Source organism: Marmota flaviventris, chromosome 3 (genome assembly GCF_047511675.1).
Source record: "Marmota flaviventris isolate mMarFla1 chromosome 3, mMarFla1.hap1, whole genome shotgun sequence".
Lineage (NCBI taxonomy): Eukaryota > Metazoa > Chordata > Mammalia > Rodentia > Sciuridae > Marmota > Marmota flaviventris.
Genome location: NC_092500.1, coordinates 138,084,838 through 138,105,258, shown reverse-complemented (window position 1 = coordinate 138,105,258; position 20,421 = coordinate 138,084,838). Strand labels below are relative to the sequence as shown.

The following is a 20,421-nucleotide window of genomic DNA, read 5'->3' as shown; positions in this document are numbered from 1 at the left end:
ATTATTAAAAGTAGCATCAGTAAACATACACATATGTTAGTCCACTTAAATAACAATGTTGTTTTCTAAAAGCTTTGTGTCAGTTTGTGCCATGATTGACAATGTGAGAGTGCTGGCTTCACCATCTCCTGGTCAACACTGGATATTATTTAAATTTTTTTGACTGATATGTAAAAATTTTACATAATTAGTCTAGTATTTAATCAATTATTTTGAAGGAATTCCCTTCTCCCATAATACAGGAGAGCAGGAAGAGAGTGAACTTGTGAGGCACTGGGTGCTGGTGTAAATCTTGGGCCTGACACTTTCTATTTGCATACTGACCTCAGGCAAGTTGCTAAGCCTCTCAAATTCTCACGTTTCTCATTTCACAATATGGGAATATTTAGGGAGGTAGGATTTCTATATTCAAGGTCCTCAGACAGTGGCTCCTTCTGCTGTGAGGGATGGTGATGACCATGCTCTCCATGGCTCTTATACTTCTAGTGGCTTATTTTTAGAGTTCTTTTCCAGGAAGTTGGGTTATTTTGAATCCATAAAGCCAGCAGGAAAGACCTCTTAAACTCAAGAGGCATTCTCATAGGGTCTAGCTGTTGTAATTTATTTAAAGGTTATGATGCTATAAGATTCTGGGCAACATTGACTCTAAATAAACTTGGCTTACTGTTTACCAGGAAGATATCGCATGTACCGCAGCATAATATTATGATGTTGGTTCTGCCACACAGGGAAGCTATCTGGGACACCAGAGGCATCTGAGTTGTTTCTTCTGCTCCCTGATTGTTTTGCCCAAGATCGTCAGTCTCAGGTGCCAGGGTGTCTGCCCTGGAAAATACACATGCACTTTTCCTTCCATACCCATTTAGTCAAGGTAGCACACGGCAGGGTGGCTTTTTGTAGCTCCTTTTCCCAAGTATTGGAAAGTGGTTTAAAGTTGCAACCCTGCTCTGATGAGGTGGTGCCTGGATGAGGCTCACTCTCTCTGTTGCCATAGGATTATAATCATGTGCTTTTCATATTTAATAGGCAGATGCGGGGCTGGGGTTGTGGCTCAGCAGTAGAGCTCTCATCTAGCCTGGGTTTGATCCTTAGTACCACATAAAAATAAGTAAAATAAAGGTATTGTGTCCAAGTACTTCTAAAAATTAAATATTAAAAAAAGGTAGATGCTATTTAGATACATGATAAATTTGCTGTTTTGAATTAGGAAGTAGGTGGGGAATGGATTGTTTAGTAAATCTTGATACAATAACTGCCTTTTAGAAGGAGCTAGATGTCTTCTTCACCTGTATTCCAGATGGGATTAGTTTTAAACACAAAAGTTAAAATAATAAAAGCACTAAGAATGTAGTCTTGAGTAGAAAAGGCCTTTCTGGGAACACTGTTATAATACTAACACTGTATTAGTCAATGTAGCTGTTTTAAGCTCCTCATCTGTTAAAATCATTATAAATAAGCAAAGAACAAACTGAGATATCAGCACCCTATTTACTCTATGTGGAGCTCTTTGAAATCAGCAAGATAGACAACTCCACAATAAATACCAAATGGGCATACTATCCAAAGAGACCAAGAGTCCATGCAATTCCCGTTAAAATTCCGATGGTGTTTTCTTTACAGAGACAGGAAAAAAAATCCTAAAACTTCTTTGGAACCATATAGAACCAAAATGGCCAAAGCAATCATAATTGTTTTGTAATTGTAATTTTAATTACATAATTGTAATTGCCACAAGCTAAAGGCATCATAGTTCCTGATTTCAAAATATATTACCAAGCTACAGTTATTAAAACAGTATGGTCTGACATAAAGTTAGGCATATAGTACAGTGGAATAAAATAGCCAGAAATAAATCTGCATGTATGGTCAACTGTTGGTTGACAAATGTGCCAAGAATACACAGTGGGGAAATGATAGTCTCTTCAACAAATGGTGCTGGGGAAATGATACCCACGCGCAAAAGGAAAAAAGTAAACCCTCGTCTCACACCGTGCACAAAAATAACTCAAAATGGATTAAAGACTTAAATGTAAGTCTTGGAGCTATGAAGCCCTCCTGTGAAAACATAGGAGGCGAAAGCTCATGACGTGTTCTTGGTAATGGCTTCTTGGTATGACCCCACAATCACAGGCATCAAAAATGAAATTAGACAAGTGGGACTACACCACTAAGACTTTTCCACAGACCAGAGGGAACGGTAGCATGAAAGGCAGAACGGGAGACGATATTTGTGAAGCATGGCTGTGATAAAACAATATTGGGATCTGGAAGAGAAAGTCACCCTCAAACATTCATTGCAGCATTACTCATGGTAGTCAAGGTGTGGGAGCAATCTGAAGGCTATCAGTGGATGAGGATAAAGAAAATGTATACGTGGACATTGTAATGTTCAGCTTTCAAAAAAGAAGAAAATCTGGCCTTGGAACAATGTGGATGAACCTCGAGGAAATTATGCTGAGTGGAAATAAGTCAGTCACAGGGCAAATGCATGATTCCCCTTACACAGGGTGCTTAATCACAGAAGCATAATGCAGCACGGAGGTCCTGGGCACTAGCAGGTGGTTGCCAGGAAATGAGAAGTTGCTTTTCAAGGGGAATAGATAGTTTCAGTTGTTCAAGATGAAAAAGATCTAGAGATCTGCTGGACAACATTGTATGATATTGTAAACTTAAAATTTTGTTGAGCCAGGTGCAATGGTGCCTGCCTGCCTGTAATCCCAGTAGCTCAGGAGGCTGAGGCAGGAGGATCTAAAGTTCAAAGGCAGCATCAGCAACTTAGCAAGGCCCTAAGCAACTCAGTAAGACCCTGTCTCAGTGGTTAAGCACCCTTGGGTTCAATCTCAGGTTAAATGTTTTACTGTAATAATAATAGGAAAATACACAAACAAAAAGGAAAAATGAGTGGAAAGAAAGGAAATATGTAGGGCCAAGGAACATGAAAGAAGTTTACCTACTGAATGAAAATAATGAATAGTTGCTCCTACATGCTGTAGAGTAGAGATTACAGTAGTTTTGGTGTATAGCCAAAGCCTTTTACCTAGCAATTTCATTATCAGAAAAGATCCTAGGAAAAGGATTGATTTACTTACTGCTCTTCAAAATTGCTTAAAATGGGGCAAATTGAAAATAACCTCAATGTCTTTACAGGTGTTGTTTAAATTATGTTTATTGACACTTTATTAATAATCTTCTTGAAGCCATCGAATTAACAATGTAGGGGGTTATTTAATCCTTTGGTAAGACAAATATTAAACTTTAATAAGTTTACTAAGCAGTTACAGAGTGGTCTGATATACAGAGTGGCCTGATATAATTTTTTTTTTGGTGCTGGGAATTCGAACCCAGGGCCTTGTGCATGCAAGGCAAGCACTCTACCAACTGAGCTATATCTCTGGCTGTTAAATCTTATTTTTAAAAATTAAATTTGTTTAAAATAAAACCCCTCACATGTTCATTTTTTTAACAAATGTTAAGCATGAAATAAAATACTGCTTTTAAATTAAGCTCTTATTTTGGGTAACTACAGAAAAGGAAATTACACTGTTCTTGAATATCTGATAATCTTATGGGTGGGTAGTTTAAATTTTTTATTGTTTTGTGTGAATTTGTAAAACAATTACAGTATAGTATATTTTCCTCCTAAGGAAGAGGACATTATGGAAATATTGGGCCTTGAGTTGAGCATTCCACAACTGAAATAAAGAACTGAACTTTTTATGGTAGAGATTGTTGCAATTTGTGTTATGTGTTAGGGGAAATAAGGAGATGAATGTTATGGCTGATGTTCTATTAGGTTAAGAAGGTTGGCTGGACAGAGAGGCTGCAGTGTCTGAACTAGTCAGCTGATTCTTTACCATCATTAGCAACAACCCAGTCTTATTTGGAATGCATTTCCTGGCATCTAAGCCCCTTGAGCAACATATGCTAGAATCATGAGATCATTGTTTTCTAAATTGCTGATTTAAAACAAAACAAAACAGACACACATTGCCACAGTACAGTTTATGCAATACAATTTTGATTTCTGTTGTTTGCATACATTGTGATATTACAATGTACTGACCTAACACTCATGCCATCTTCTTCTGTTGTTTAAGCTTTACTGCAGACTTTATACAGTTTTCTTTAATTATTTTCCTTTATCTATGTCATTTGTAGAAACTCTGTTTATTTTGCAAACTTTCTGCAAAACTGTTTTAATGTTTAAAATTTTTTTCCTGCATCCAATGTCTGTGAATAAAAAAAGGAAAATATTGAAATGTGTAACAAAAATTAAAACTTCCTGAAGCATTGCTGATGTTTTTATATATTTGTTTCAATATTCATCCTTTATCTGTTTTAAGTTGAAATTCTATGTTGAATCTTAGTGTTACTTTTCTACTTACTAATTCATAGTAACATACTAACTCATATTTTAATGTAAGTCATAAAAACTTAGTCTGTAATAACTGCAAACTGTTCCCATCTTAACCATCAAATTTTCTTGATTGTTTCCCCACTACTGCCCGTGGTGAGCCTTACCATGTTCACCTAAATAAATTAGGACTTTCTAAACTAACAAACCTGACACTTTCTTTTCTTAGCTATTTTTTCCATTTTAAATATAATTTCGGAAACAGTAGTAGATAGTGTAGAAATGGTAGGAGCTGACTGATTAAAGTAGTCAAAGAACTTTTTTGAACAAATTTTTGAAAAACTTTGCTCCCCCAGAAGTGTGTGTGTTGATATGGGTATGTATGTATATATGTATGTTTAAAATAATATAGTATGTGTGTATATATGTATGTATGTGCAGGTGTGTATTTTAAAAATAGTTGAGACCTTAAAATATCTCGGTTTATTAAGTGAGCAGTGACTGCTGCGTGTGCAGGAGTGCCTGGAGCCTGGTGGTCTGAAGGCATCCCCTGGCATCCCTGTTAATGGAGAGCATAGCAGCCCCATTGCTGTGGCTCACTTGTGCTGGATGGCCACCAGGCGGCAGACTGTGTTTGGGAAAGTATGGAAACTCAGCCTGAGCAGTTCTTGGTCTCTACCTAGTAGGCTTCTCTGCTTTTGTGTGTACGTGCTTTCTTGTACAAACAAGAACGTCTTTTGAATTTTCCTTCTCACTGGCATTATTTATATCTATTCTTGCACTTTCTTGCTCTGATGTTTCGAAAAGATCATTAATAACATTACTGGTAAAGTATGTAGGACAGTTCAAGTAAAAATTTTAATGAATATGACCAATCGGTGACTAAATTGCTGATTTCTTCTTTTGGGAAGTCTAAGCTAAAGACGGGGATGATTTATAATTTACCAATAGCAAATAACAAAGCCTCACCACCACCAAAAAATGCAGAAACATTTCCGATTATAAAGACCGTGGCATATCTATTTTTAATATCAATATTTAATTTGATTATTTATACTTCTGATGCTGGTTGGTATATTGGCTTTTACATAGTTTGGGGAGGTATAGGGAGAGATTCATGGCATGTTACTTATTTATTTAGGACTGTGGATTAAACCCAGAGATGCTTAACCACTGGGCCACATCCCCAGCCCTTTTTTATATTTGATTTACAGAGAGGGCCTTGCTGAGTTGCTTAGGGACTCGCTAAGTTGCTGAGGCTGGCCTTGAACTCACAATCCTCCTGCCTCAGCCTCCCAAGCTTCTGGGATTACAGGCATGGGCCACCATGCCCAGCTTGATATGTTTTTAATATTCAGAATCTGGGAGAAAGTATTTGTATTTTTAAAAATAAACTGATAAAGTAGAAAGACAACATCTAAAAGTCCATTTTTTTCACCGCATTCCTTGATTATTTGTGCTTCAGTTGCCACAGATGCAGCGTGCATCTGAACACGTTGTCTCTGTCTCACAGTGACCTGAGGCAAGTCAGTGGGTCTGTCTCTGTTGTTGACGACCTCTGATGTGACAGGCTGTGGAGTGTTGAGTGAACAGAGTGGAGGAAGTGTTTAATTATTTCCTTTCCTGTCTGTATTCTTCCCTCTTCAAACCCTAGATGCTCTATAGAATTTCTAAAAGAATAATTGCTTCCTCTCTATTTTAACAGCATGTATTAGGGTTTTCTAGTTACCAGTTTCTCCATTTCTTTTTGAGTCTTTATTTTTTAGGAAATCTTGGAAACAGGCATCCATCATTTTTATACATTGCTTTTTTTTTTTTAATTAAAACTAACATTGAGGGGCTGGGGATGTGGCTCAAGCGGTAGCGCGCTCGCCTGGCATGCGTGCGGCCCGGGTTCGATCCTCAGCACCACATACAAAGATGTTGTGTCCGCCAAGAACTAAAAAATATTTAAAAATTCTCTCTTCTCTCTCTTCTCTTCTCTTCTCTTCTCTCTCTCTCTCTCTCTCTGTCTCTCACTCTCTTTAAAAAAAAAAAAAAATAACATTGAGGGCTGGGGTAGTGGCTCAGTGGTAGAGAGCTTGCCTAACAAGTGTGAGGCACTAGGTTTGGATTTCACACCACATATGAATAAGTAAATAAAGGTCCATCAACAGCTAATAAAAATATAAGAAAAAAAGTAACATTGAGTTCAGGCTACCCTTGGTTTTATAGAATGAACTTTAAGTGAGCATATTGTATGTGTTTCTTAATCCTACCTTTAACTTTCAACTTCTTTTGACTTTTGCTGTCATATTTTAATGTACTTTTTACAAACCACTCTGCTGAAATAAAATTAATAGGGACCAGTAAAGCTGTTCCCTGACCACATTCCTAGTCTCTAAAAGGTCACAGTAAAAGATCACCTTATGTTGCTTTTCCCCACCTGGGGCTCACACATGCTAAGCAGGTGCTCTGCCACTGAGCTGCGTCCCCAGCCCCACCTTGATACTTAACCAATGTAATAAGTGTATTTCCTATAGCACTGCATGTCTGGTTGACTGCTCCTCTGGACTATTATGTTATGCCTGGTAAAGAAATTGCATTAGCCTTTTATTCATTTTTATTTAAGTCCTAAGCACATGAGAATTAAAGTTGAACCTAAACCTTTCATCATTCTGTCATTAGCATAGTAGAATAGAAATTTTATTAAAGATTTGAGAACATTTGTTGCTTGACGGTTTTTGCTTTTTTCTTTACCCAAGGCATCAGGTTCATAGGTAAAAATATGGGGCGGGGCGGGGTGGGAATTCCCAGTGTTCTTAGTGTGAATATTCCTAATTTTAAAATGTTAAATCAGGACACAGATTAATCTTACTTTTTTCCTAATTTCTAAATAAACACGAGGTATATGAGGTAGTTAATTTCCCTCCATCTTCCCAGTAGTTACAGGACCTGTGATAGCATTGGCTGTTACATAAAGCTCCTAAGACCACCCACTTTCTCCTCCCCTTTCCCATCTGATGAGAACCACAGGCCACCCCAGGCACAGTGTGATGTAACTTAGCGGCTGCTGGCCTCTGAATTTGCTAAGAGGAGATCTTATTCAGAGGAAGAGCATTGTTTTGACAACATCTGGGAGTGAAAACGGAAGCCAGGAACCCTTGGTTAGCGCTGTTTTTTTTTTTTTCCTTTTGTGAGTCTCTGGTGGAATGACATTAGCTATGTAGGCATGTTTTCTCTGCTGTGCCTCTTGGCCCCGAAGAGTACTGAATTTAAAAAGACAGCATGTGATAGTCCACGGAAGCAGCTTCTTCTGTGAAACCCTTCCACCTGCTCTGAAGACATGTTGTTGTCACCCAAATTCTCCTTATCCACCATCCACGTCCGGCTGACTGCCAAAGGATTGCTTCGAAATCTGCGACTCCCTTCAGGGTTTAGGAAGAGCACTGTTATTTTCCATACAGGTTAGTCTTGCCTAGATCTCTGCTGAGTGTTGCATGGGGGACATCTTGATTAACTTGCAGATGTTTATCAGAGATGTTTAAGAAGACAGATAATTAGGGAAATAGAGCTCTCTTTAATGAAAGAAGTCAGCTGAATTGGTGAAAATAAGCAGTTTTTTCTTGGTGTTGCACTTTGTTTGCAAGTGGACGTGTGCTCTGTTTGTGTTTAGGGGATGCAGAATCGTTGCCTTGGTGCTCCCGGCTCTTTTCTCTGCCACCAACCAAATTTGTAAAAACCAGTACCTATTAAATTACAATTGACTTCAGATGATTTTGGAAATGGAACACAAGTAAATCAAAAAGACCATTTCTCTTTTTATTAAAAAGGGAGATAAGAGGATTTCTGTAATTCTTCATTTTTGTCATTTCTCATTGAGATTGATAGGCTATTTTAATATCCTGAAAGATTTCTATGTTCTAAACAATTATGAAATGAAATATCCTGATATTTGTGGGGAGCTAACAAGCAAACCCCAAATTTAGTTTTCCAATCTTGTTAAGTAAAAAGGGTTTGCAATCACAGAATACTGCCCCTGATGTTTATGTTCTCATCTGATATTTCCTTTTCTGTGCCCAAGATGGAAATAAACTCCATGTGTATTTTAGGCATACGTGAACCTGCCGGCTCACTTGCAGGGGATTTGGTTGCCTGGTGCTGCTGCCTCTTGTGCCAGATGATAATTACAGCTGTGGTCAGTTAAGTTGCTCTCGGCTGTGAAGACCAGGGTGCTCTTCCCCTTGTTTTGGGCTGGTTGGTGTTGACTTTGATAGGACATGTCCTCTTGTTTTTCACTTTGCTCTGTCCCTGGTGATTTTTTTCAGCTGACAGTTTTCCCAGAGGCATCTGCCTTCTCTGTGGGATGATTCTCATCTTTTCCAACACCTCTTTCTCAGGTTTCATAACTCCCCTTGCCCTGTCATTTGCCTTTGGCGGTCTTTCCCTCTGGGTCTGAGCTGAGGGCCGGAGGAAAATGAGGTGAGCTCCGAGGGACACAGTGGCCTTTCCTCTCCCAGCCCCAGTACCCCTCTCACTCCTTCAGCCTTAAACATGAAAAGGTGAGGGGTTGGGAGTGTAGCTCAGCCTCAGGCCCTGGGATCAATCCCCAGCACCCCTCAAAAATAAAAATTGAAATGAATTTTAAAAAGTGGGGAAAATTAACAATAAATGGGCACTCTATATTTGTAGTAATTTATCTGGAATAATGCCAAATAGCTTTTAATTGTAACAAGTTTAAAAGTATTGTAGTCCATATACCAGGTTGAAAAGAGAAACAGTCTCCAGAAGGCTCTGGGGTCCTGAGTGGAGCTCTGTCCAACCCAGGCTCCTTGCCCTCTCCACGGAGCATCCACCCTCATAGTTCCTTGGGTATTATTCTCACTTTCTAATCATATAATCTAATCTAATCATATAATCATATGCAAACCTATATATTGATAATATATAAAAATAGGGCTTTTATATCTTTTTTTGTTATACAGAACTGGAAGCATAGTATATAACTTCTGTACTTTTTTTTTCTTTTCCTCTTCTCTCCCAGTGCTGGGGATTAAACCCCGGGCCTCAGGTAGGCTAGGCAAGTACTGAGTCACACCCCAGCCTCCTATAGGATGTTTTAATATTAATATATCTCAGAGTTTCATGTTAACACATTAAACATGTTAATACATGCTCAGGTGCCTCATTGTTTGTGATAGTCCTATAATAGCCATTGTTGGCAGAACATAATTTATTTAACCAGCTATTAGTTGACATTTTCAGGTGATTTGTGGTACTTCTGTGAAGCAAATAGCTTTCCAAGAAAACCTGAGCAAAAGAGACAAGGCTTTAATTACCCAAGTTTAGTTAATATTGATTTTTAGATATATTTTATTTTCCAAATTTCCGTAATAATATCTTCAAAAATTTATTTGCTTGCAGTTGTAACTTTTAGAATGCATATATAGCAGTGATCTAGTCTACCTTATTTTGCACCAGGAAGTCCAAGGCCCAGAAAAGTGAATTAACTTGCCCAAGGGTACATAGTAAGTGGCAGAAATGGGTCTAAAACCTGGGAGCTCTGTTTAGAATTTCCAACTTTCAGGTTTTTCTGACTTTGAATGTTGTTATAATTCTATTAAAACGAGGGAATGGTAGTGACATTTTTTAAAAAATGATATAGAAAGAGTTGTGTAGAAGAAACATTTTAAAATTATGTAGAAAATGTATTTCTACTTAACTCCCAATAAGAGTCTTAAGAGCTTATCCATATTATGTCATTTTAAGGTTGGAGAAATCCTCCCAGATACATATATTGAAACCATTGCATTTATTCTTAAATGATCTGAAGGCAGTAACTTGTTTGTATTCTTAGTAAAGGAAGAGGTGTTGGTTGCCTTAGTGGCAGTGCTGTTGACCTGGATTCCAAGAGTCCTGGGTCAGAGCTTTGGTTCTACCAGTAACTAAGTGAATGGCCTTGATCACCTAACCTCACAAGGCTGCAAAATAAAGGGCTTGAATTAAGATGTTTCCAGGGTCCCCTTAGCTTCAAATTTTCTGCATTTCCTGCCTGTAGATTTTAAAACCCTGGTTATATCACCGCATCTGAAAATTCGTCTTTTCTAATTACCTCCTAAGCTCAGCTAATATTCTTCATTCATCTATTTAGTTCATGACACCATGTTTCTCCCCTATCTGGTTATCAAACTTTATTTATCCACAGCCAATTGATCACAAGAATCTAAGACTTCATCCTCTGAAATCTCTTATTTGTTTTTACCCACTGGCACTACCCTGGTTCAGGCATTTAAGTATTTGAAATTGCTCCTCTTATTAATAAAAACAGGGAAAAATATTGACAATTTCCTATCATCTGCCCAAATGTAGTCTGGGCTATCTGAAGGGTTTTATTTTTGTTCTGTGCCACCAGTCCTCCCTCAGCTTGTACACTGTCTTTTCACATTGCAGGACTAAAATCAGTCTTTCGCATAAATATCTGTCAGACGTGTTCTATGTGCGAGGCACAAGACCAGGTCCCACATTGGCCCTACCTCCACCCAGCCCATAGTTTAACAGAAGGAGTCAGACCTGGCAGGTGGGGCAGTGCAGTGGTAGGGTGTGGACCAGGCTCACAGGCAGCTCTCAGTAGGTGGTGCTACCCTCATCAAGGACTTCATAAAGAAGCCATGTCTTTTAAGTTGCCCCCTCGGGAATTAGCTGAGAAATTAAAAGTATTCCAGATGGAGGAAATAGCTTGTGATGGCCTGGAGGTGAAGGAGGGGGTGCCTCTTTCAAGGAAAAAAAAAAAGGAATTGTATTTCCTGAGTAGAAAATCTGGTGAGAAAGAGGGGATGGCGAGGATCGACACCCAGTCAGAACATGGGAGCTGGGCCCTTTGGTATACTGTTTTTGAGCAACACCATTGATGAAGTGTGTTGTTGGATACAGGTTAAATAGGGGTGAGAAGAGAAATAGAGAATTTTTCAGGAGTCTCCTGTGATGTTGAAGCATGTCGGGCATGGATGAAGATGTCTGGGGCAGGGAAGTACAGAAGAGATTTCACTGACTACTCAGAGTGCTGGCATGATCTCTTGCTACAAGCATTAAGCTCAGTATATTTCAGAATTTTACCCAGCCTATTAGTTCCAATTTTATAATGAATCAGTATGGGGAAGAGAATTTTCTAAGTAGAAATAGTCATCACCACTTAGAATTCATTTTTTCTGTGAAGCTGGAAATACTTGTATTAATTATTATGAGTAGTGTCATTGGAACCTCAGAGTTAATGTTCTTTGACTTAAGTCAATTTACTGCAGTAAGAAGTAAAAAATTCTTTTTGATGAGCTAGTGAGATTAAAAGTGATGGCAGGAGCAAAAAGGAGTGGTGGATGTGTATGTGTATTGAAGGGCAGAAGTGTTATTAGAACAAAATATTTTCATGTACTTAAAAGTAGTTTGAAGAGAAGCATTTTGACTGTATATTAGGATCAGGCAGAATGTGAATAAATTTGTTTAATTAGGATGAACTTCATCCAATTATATTCTTATATTTGGTATTCACTATCAAACTGTCAAGTAGGACTGCTTTTAGGTGCAAAAAATAGCTTAACTAAGAAGTAGCTTATTTGTCTCACCTAAGAAAAAGGAATCATGATGTTCAGTAGATCAGTAATGTCAGGATCAACATCTCTACTTTTTCTCTTAGTCCTTTCCTTATGACTATGGCCTCTTGATCTCACAATAGCTGCTTTGGACAGGAAGAAAAATATATAGGGATGGGAGTGATATCATGTCCCTTAAGCTTGCATCTCATTGATTAGCTCCCAGTCACATGGCTGTCTACCTTCAAGGAAGGCTGGGAAATCGAATGTTTTGACTTTTCTAGTCTCTCCAGTACTTGATGTGTGTTTTATGGTTTCTGCCCCAGAGATGGTAAAAGTTATTTCTCAGAAGCCATTATTGGCCACTTGAAATGAGGGGCACATATTATTTAACAAGTCAAATCTTGCAACAGGTCTGTTTTTCTGTTTAAAATTAATTTTTTGGTAATTACCTATTTGTACTTATTTCAAGTAAATTTTGAAGCTGCTGTTTTCACAAATACTAATTAGAAAATTTGAAACATTTGACTTTGCTCACTTAAGTGAGTTTTTTTTATTATAAAACAATACATTGAGAAAAAAATGTTCTCAACTTTAGATGTGACTTATACAATTAATATTTTATTAATAGTGCATTTATGGTGGTTATTCTGTCCATGCATTATTAAGGTGGTAGTGACTAAATTTCAACTCTGTTTCTCTCACTACAAAATGAAGACATCAGTGAAGCTACATAGCTTCGTTGTATGTATTGCAATTAAAAAAAAATTTTTTTTTAGTTGTATATGGACTCAGTGCTTTTATTTGTTTTTATGTGGTACTAGGATCGAACCAGTGCCTTACACTTTTGAGGTAAGTGCTCTACCACTGAGCTACAACTCCAGCCTCTGTATTGCAATTTGTAAAAAGATAAGATTTAATAATTTGTAGAACACAAAGACCCAAGTTCAAGAGTAACAGATAAAAGATGTAACCTTCTATCACCTCTTTGTTATCTTGCTGTGAATCCAGATTCTTCTTTTTGGATTCCTTGGAAGCAGACTTGACAGTTTTCCTGGTCTCTTGACATACATAAGTGTAAGGGCAATTTAGTAAGATATGGTGTTATAAATGGCATTATGCTACAAACATTGCCATAGATTGACAGACGCCCCTGTAGCTATAGCTTTGCTATGATGTGAGGGTCTGCCTTTCCTAGTTACAGCATTCTAATTTAAAAAGCAGTTAAGTGTTAAATGACTTTTCATTATAAACAATATTTTGGTAAGTTTTTTAAAGTTCAAAGTTGAAGCTGGGCATGGTGATGCACTCCTATAATCTCAGTGACTCAGGAGGCTAAGGGAGGAGGATTGCAAGTTCAAGGCCAGTCTCAGCAATTTAGCAATACCCTAAGCAACTTAGTGGAACCCTTTAAAAAAAAAAAAATTAAAAGGGCCTGGGGATGTTGCTCAGTGGTAAAATACCCCTGGGTTCAATCCCTAGTACTGAGTGGGGTAGGGGGAAGGTTGAAAGAGAGAGCCAATACATCTTAATCTGACAGGTTTTAGATGGGTAAAAAATGTTTTACTGCACTGAGTTGTGTTTTAATGTATCTACATGCACACAAAAATGGAAATTAAGCCAAAAATTAAGGTTTGGATTTGGATTCAAGAGCATAGCAGTGTTTTTCATCAGGTAACAATAGAAGAATATGGTAAACTATACATAGGAAATGCTAATTTAATTAGAACGATTGAAATATTTCAGTAGTTGAATTTTCATTAATAGAGAATCATTCTGTATATAGAATAATATGTATTATACTTTTTGTTATCTCTAACATATATTTTGAAGCGATATGATTTTAAATGTATTTAATGTTGAGTATTATATTTCTGTATTTGTCTTAGGTAATACTTTGGGTTATTTTAGCACATTAGGATCCCTATAAACTGAGCAATTATATAACTTTGGGGAGAATCAAGACTAATAGAGCTTTCTTGTGGGTGCAAGGTTTGCCTTTTTCCTATTGCTCACTAGTGACCTGAGATCTAGGCACTGCCCTCTTAACTGGTTAGTATTTTAAGAATGTTGTTTTCTTTTTGTTATTGTTTCTGTATGATAGCTATTTCTAATGTTGGATGTTTTAATTGGCTATTTTAATTTTAGTTCCTAAGATAGTCTGTTGTCTTTAATACACAATAATGAGGTTGTGGGGTTTTTCCCCCTTTTAACCCACTTTGGAGTATTTGCCCCCCCCAACCTACCCACTCAGGTTATATATCTGCATGTGTCTTGGTTCAACCATGCTGCTTTTGGGGGGAGGTTCTGTTAGAAAAAATCATGATTGCAACATGTCTGGGGACATGGGGGTACCATATGTGTCTGTGGAGTTATGACCCACGAGTTCTGGCCTTGTTGGCACTGTGGTGACACCACCTGAAATGGCTAGCTCAGATGTGAAATTCGGGAGAGACAATACTTGAAATCATAAAATAAAAAGGGCCCTGGAGGCAGTAATTGTAAGGAGAAAGGTTTTAAAGACTTCCCTTCTTGCTTTGGGACCAGTTCCTACTGGTGATAATATTGTTTCTGGTACTGTATTCATCCGTGTGTTAAATTTAAAAGGATCCTTTTTTGATGCATGTTATTGCTGTTGGAATTTTTTTTTTAATATTTAAATTTTTTTTTAGTTATAGCTGGACACAATACCTTTATTTTGTTTATTTATTATTACATGGTGCTGAGGATCAAACTCAGGGCCCCACACATTGCTAGGCAAGTGCTCTACCACTGAGCCACAACCCTAGTCCTGTTGTTGAAATTAAAAAAAAAAAAAAAATGCTTGGTTTAGCCGGGCACAGTGGCGCATGTCTGTCATCCCAGTGGCTCAGGAGGCTGAGTCAGGAGGATCTCGAATTCAAAGCTGGCTAAGCAATTTAGCAAGGGCCTAAGCAACTTATTGAGATCCTCTCTCTAAGATATGAAAAAAGGGTTGGAGATGTGGCTCAGTGGTTAAGTGCCTCTGGGTTCAATCCCTGGCCCCCAAAATAAGTAAATAAATAAAAAAATAATATGAAAAATGCTTGGCATAAGCAGACTTTATAATACTAAGCATGTTTTTAGGTACCTAATAAAATTGGTGAGCCCAAATGATCTTGAAACAAAGAACATAGATGTATAAGAAGGCTACTGTTGAATATTTTAGGCTGAGAAACCATAATTAGTATGATAATAAAGGGAAAAGCTAGGATAGGTAGCTACTATCTTATGAAATAGCAGTGTGTTGAACCAACATATTGTTCTCTATAACTTGCACTGTTTTCTGAGAAAAGACCTATTCAGTTTAATATACAATGTGAATAAACATAACTCAATTATGTGTTTCCTGATTTGAATTAAAATTTACATTCTTAATAAAATTGTTACATTATTGGAATGAAAATACTTTTGTCTTTGGAATATTTAATGTTAATATAAAATTCTAGGGCTGGGGATACAGCTCAGTTGGTAGAGTGCTTGCCTCACATGCACTAGGTCCTGGGTTCAATCCCCAGTGCCACCAAAAAAATATATATATAAAATTCTATTACTTGCACATATTTCTTGTTGTTTTCTGCCTTTATAGTATGTTCCTTTTAAGATGGAAACAAATCCAAAAAGTCAACACAGTAAGATGGACTTTAAGCTATTGAGAAAGCCATCTGATGGAGGGAGGCAGTGCCTTCTTCCAGGACTTCTGAAGGAAATGAATTTGTGTTCTTCTTTTGATATTGCTAGTCTATTTTAGGTACGCAAGAACATGAGAATCCAGCTTTCTTCCTGCCAAGCTACATAGAAAATGTTCAAGATCAACTTTGGACTATTTGGGTTTCTTCCAAGAAAAATTTTACAAGCATAATTAACCCAAAACAGTAATTTTTATGTGAATTTCCCTTCTATTTTCTAATCTAATTTAGCTTTTAACACAAAAACAACAACAACAAAGCAAAACTGTTAACACCTATAATATAGCTCATGGCAACAAATCCTACCAATATAGTAAAGTAAAAATGTAAATGATGATCTGGGGGTATAGCTCAGTGGTAGTGTGCTTGCCTAGCATGCCCTAGATTCAATTCCCAAGACAGGGGGGAAAAAAAAAACAAAACAAACAACTACTAAGGATTCCTAAAGTCCCCTTTCTCCAAAGAATTTCTTGGTTGGGTAATTTTAAAACTCTAAACACTAGTACTTTCCTGAACCTGTGTTGGTCCGTATTAAGCAAATACCACACCTACCTACGAATAGAAAAATGTTACATGTGTCTCCTAAATTATGATTACTAACTTTTCAGAGCAAACAAATAATGAAAAGAACACTAGAAAGTTTCATATAAATTTAAGCTAGTATTTATAACACAAATAATAATAAAAAATGTTTTGATAATGTTATACAAGTTACCATGGGTTCATTGTTAAATTGCTACAACCTGAATGAGTCTTCATATTTGTGGGTTAGAGGCCATCTACAAGACAATGGGAAATAAGGAGCCAATTGCACCTAGGAAAAATTATATGACTGCTGATTAAATTTAGAAAGCAGGTAAGATTAAAATAGATTGTTTTTAGAGACTCAAGAGCAGAGCATAGAGAATGTCCTAACACCTTCTTCTTCACATCCCACCCCAAACTCTTTCCCCTCTCTGCCCTCGCCCTCATTCCTCTTGCTAATCTCCTCCTGATGTTATTTCCTAGCTGGAAACCTGTGACTCACCCTGGATGCCTCTTGATCCAGCTGGCCACGCAGTCCTCCTCTTCTCCCTCAGGAGCAAATTCCTCTTTTCCTGCCTGCTCTCAGTACCAGGGGCCCTGGAGTTTCTCTTCTGAGCCTCCCTCCCAGCCTCTCTGCTTCTGGTCTTGCTCCCTCAGGTCTTCCTTTCCATACCTCCAGGACCCCGCTCAGCATTCTCTGTTTCCTACAAGATGAAACCTTGCGTGGTGCAAATGCTGTCTTCCCTGTGTGTTTCCAGCAGTTTCATTTTACTTTAATTTGGGATTGCTGCCTGTGTCATGATACCAGGGCATCCCCTGTGCCTTTGTGTTTGCTGGCTTTACCTGCCTGAAATGCCCTTACCCTGACTGTCCTCTGCCTGCCTGTCTATCTGCCAAATGTCCTTAAAGGACTATGCCCCCGGGAACTCTGCTCCAGATCTAGGCATTTCCCTGCTAGTGCCCCCACCACACTGTATAGATTAGTACCTAATTAGCAAATCATGTTGCCACTATTGGCATATTTCTGTCTCTGCTAAACAGAGAGCAAGGACCAGTTTGGCTCATATTATCTTAACTTCATGTAAATCCCATAGACACTTACAGAAAGAGCAGTAGATATTTGGGTGACCATTTCATAGTTTGATACTCCCTTTTATTAGAAAATATTTTCCAGTAATTCTCATTTTAATGCTTTGCTTTCATGATAAACACCCATCATCAAATGCTAAGGAAACACTGATTGAAAGAAATTGGGTATCTCTATTGGGGCTTTTAGACACATAGGTTCATATTAAGGCAGAAAGGAGTGAATTGGCTGTCTGCTCAGGCTGGTAGAGACTCATGACCTATATTTTATTAGACAACACTAGTTTTCAATGCAGTATGTAGTGAAAGCACATATTACCCAGTGCCTGTCACCTTTGTACAAGGAGGTTGATGTTTGAAAGTTGAAGAGGATGACACTAGGGAAAACCTGTGTCAGCAGGGTCCCAGGTATTGACCTACTTCAGACGCAGCATTGCCCCCCGCCCCAACCACCACCCCCATGATGCCTCCCTGGCCCCTGAGGCACCAGGGCAGGTTCACCAGCACCTTATCAATGCTATCATGGTAGATTTTGGTAAACAGTTGGTGAGTAATTGAGTGGCTCAGTAAGTACAGAAACTAGTTAACATTATTGAATCCTGCATTTAGTGTTGTGTTTCATGGAACCCAAGGCAAATTCTCTTAGTAGTCATGAGTCCAACCTGATTTTAATAACTTGGAAAACCAGCAGATTCAGTGAAAGTGTGGCTTGTTTAGGATGAAAATGTCCTCCTCTATGACCGACCTGTCTCTCTCAAAAAGTATCTGAAAAATGGGCCTGTTCCTCTTTGCCCAAGTACTTTCTTAAGACAATAAACCAGTTCACTGGGTTTCTGAGCAGAAAGAACAAAGATGGCAAAGAGTGTTATTATTCAGCTGTTTCAATTGAGCAAATGTCTTTGATTCAAGTGTTTTTGTGATGGAGGTTTCATTTTCATTAAAATGAATCCCATGTAAAGTTGAATCAATTGTCTTGTTGAGAGAAATCTGAATTGATGTAGAAGTTAACATTTAATTTTAAGGTTTCTTATTAAATTGATTCTTTGAAATTGGAACATAATATAGTAAACAAAATAGTTTATTTTGATAATGCAGCTGTTTTTTAAAAAATAGTCACATCCCAATAAATATGTAAGGGCATGTAAGCATAGAAGGGCAAAGTCTGGCTCATATTATCCTTAACTTCATGTAAATAACAGATCCCACAGTATTTAAGGGAAACCCGTGGCTTTTCAGTATTATGAAGAATCCTATTTATATGAGTCTTTAGAGCTTTGAGCATCATCAGAGATTTCTGCATCATCTCTGATCTTCAGTTGAACCGGGAGTGAGGAGAGAGGGAAGGATATGCAAAGTGGGTCATCAGCTGCCACGTGGTACAGTTTTGTCCTTGGGGAGCACAGTATGTGGAGCGGAAGATTGAGGTCACAGCATGCTTTTCTAACTCCAGGTAGAGGGCACTGTGGACAAATGAAGACATGTTCTCTTAGAATAATATGTCAGTGTGTTCTTTCTTCCTTAATTATAAATCTAGTCCAAGTCCCTAATAAAACCCTATTATTTAGATTCCTGTCTACTCCCCAAGAAGGATTCTGAACAGATTATATCTTCTTGATGGCTAAGTGTTAAATACAAAGTGCTCAAAATTCATTTAACCATTTTTTTAAAAATAATGTTTACATTTTGATTTTATATGTAACTTTTGAGTAGGTAATACATTTACCCTATGGTTTAAAAGTTTAAAAAAAAAAAAAAAAAGCTTTAGGACATCTTTTACCTCTCTGGTTCCTGTTCCCTAATCTCAAAAGTTAAACATTTTTAGTATGTATTCTATAATATTTTTGTCATAAATTTATAAGCAAAAAAGCAAGAATCTTAGTATTTTCTCAAAAAATGTTAATATTAAAAAGTTCCTTCAGATTTTATAAATAATTGTCATCTGGCAGTTTTAAAACTGATATTGTGTTAAATAATAATAGTTGAGAGAGAAATTCTAGAAAGAGAATCAGATGTTATTAAGAACTCAAGAAATGATAAAGCAATTATCAAAAATAAATGAATTTAAGCCTGGAGTGATGGCGCATGCCTGTAATCCCAGTGACTGGGGAGGCTGAGGCAGGAGGATTGCGAGTTCAAAGCAGCCTCAGCAAAAGTGAGGCGCTGAGCAACTCAGTGAGACCCTGTCTCTAAATAAAAGAGAAAATAGGGCTGGGAATGTGGCTCAGTGGTCGAGTGCCCCTGAGTTCAATCCCTGGTACAAAAAAAAAAAAATTTTTTTGAGTGAGTATTGGTGGGACGCAGAACAATGATATTAGGAGAATAAACTTGTATCTAACCTGAATATACTAAAACAATATTTTGTTGTTAAGTTTATTGCAAAAATTTTAATTTTTGTTTATATAATGTTATGTCTACACCTAATCCACTTTCCAAAGCATATGAGAATAGCTGAGACTTGCTTAAGAGGCCTGGAGGATTCTGACTGAAACAATCCCACAGAGGCTGTCTATACCTAGGGAAGTTCTTCTATATTCGTGAGCCTTCCCTTCCCTACCTAGGAAGGATAAAAAGGGAAGCCAGGGTCAAAGCACACCCCTGTAGTCCTGGCTACTCAGGAAGCTGAGGTAAGAGGATCACTTGAGTCCAGTAGTTTGAGGCCAGCCTGGAAAACATAGTAAGGCCCCCATTTCAAAAAAGAAAGGGAAAGTGAGAATACTGAACCTGTAAAACACAATTATTACATATTATCTGGCAAATACAATTTCTTAGAACATTTAGGAAATAACATAAAATAAAGAAATACTATTCTTAGATATTTTGACAGGTTGTTAAATATTTGGATTATGTTTAATTTATATAATAAGTGACTAATTTGTTCTTCTGGACTATAATATGACACTATCAGTTGGATATATTCTCCATCTGCTAGGAAAGTGGATATTATTAATAAGCAACTTAATAACTACTATCCGTAGTGAGGCACAATGGCACATACCAATCCCAAGGACTTGGGAGGCTGAGGCAGGAGGATTGCAAACTTGAGACCAGCCTCAGTAATTTAGCTAGATCTTGTGTCAAAATAAAAAAGGGTGGGGATATAGCTCCATGACAATGCACCCTGGGTTATATCCCCAGTATCAAAAAAAAAAAAAAAAAAAAAAAAAAAAAGCCCATTACCAGTAAAGAA

The 20,421-nt window shown here is 37.6% G+C and overlaps 1 protein-coding gene across 6 annotated transcripts in view; it reads left to right on the top strand.

Moving 5' to 3' along the window:
• Mtus1 (microtubule associated scaffold protein 1) overlaps positions 1 to 20,421 on the top strand; it is a 141,644-nt gene that overhangs the window by 87,167 nt on the left and 34,056 nt on the right. Inside the window, exon 1 of one of the 6 annotated variants that reach the window (XM_027954696.3) lies at positions 7,380 to 7,800. The exons of the other annotated variants lie outside the window; for them this stretch is intronic. Coding sequence (XP_027810497.1) covers positions 7,680 to 7,800 — 121 coding nt within the window. The 5' untranslated portion in view covers positions 7,380 to 7,679. Of the gene's footprint in view, positions 1 to 7,379; positions 7,801 to 20,421 lie in introns of those variants that run through there. 6 annotated transcript variants of the gene reach the window in all.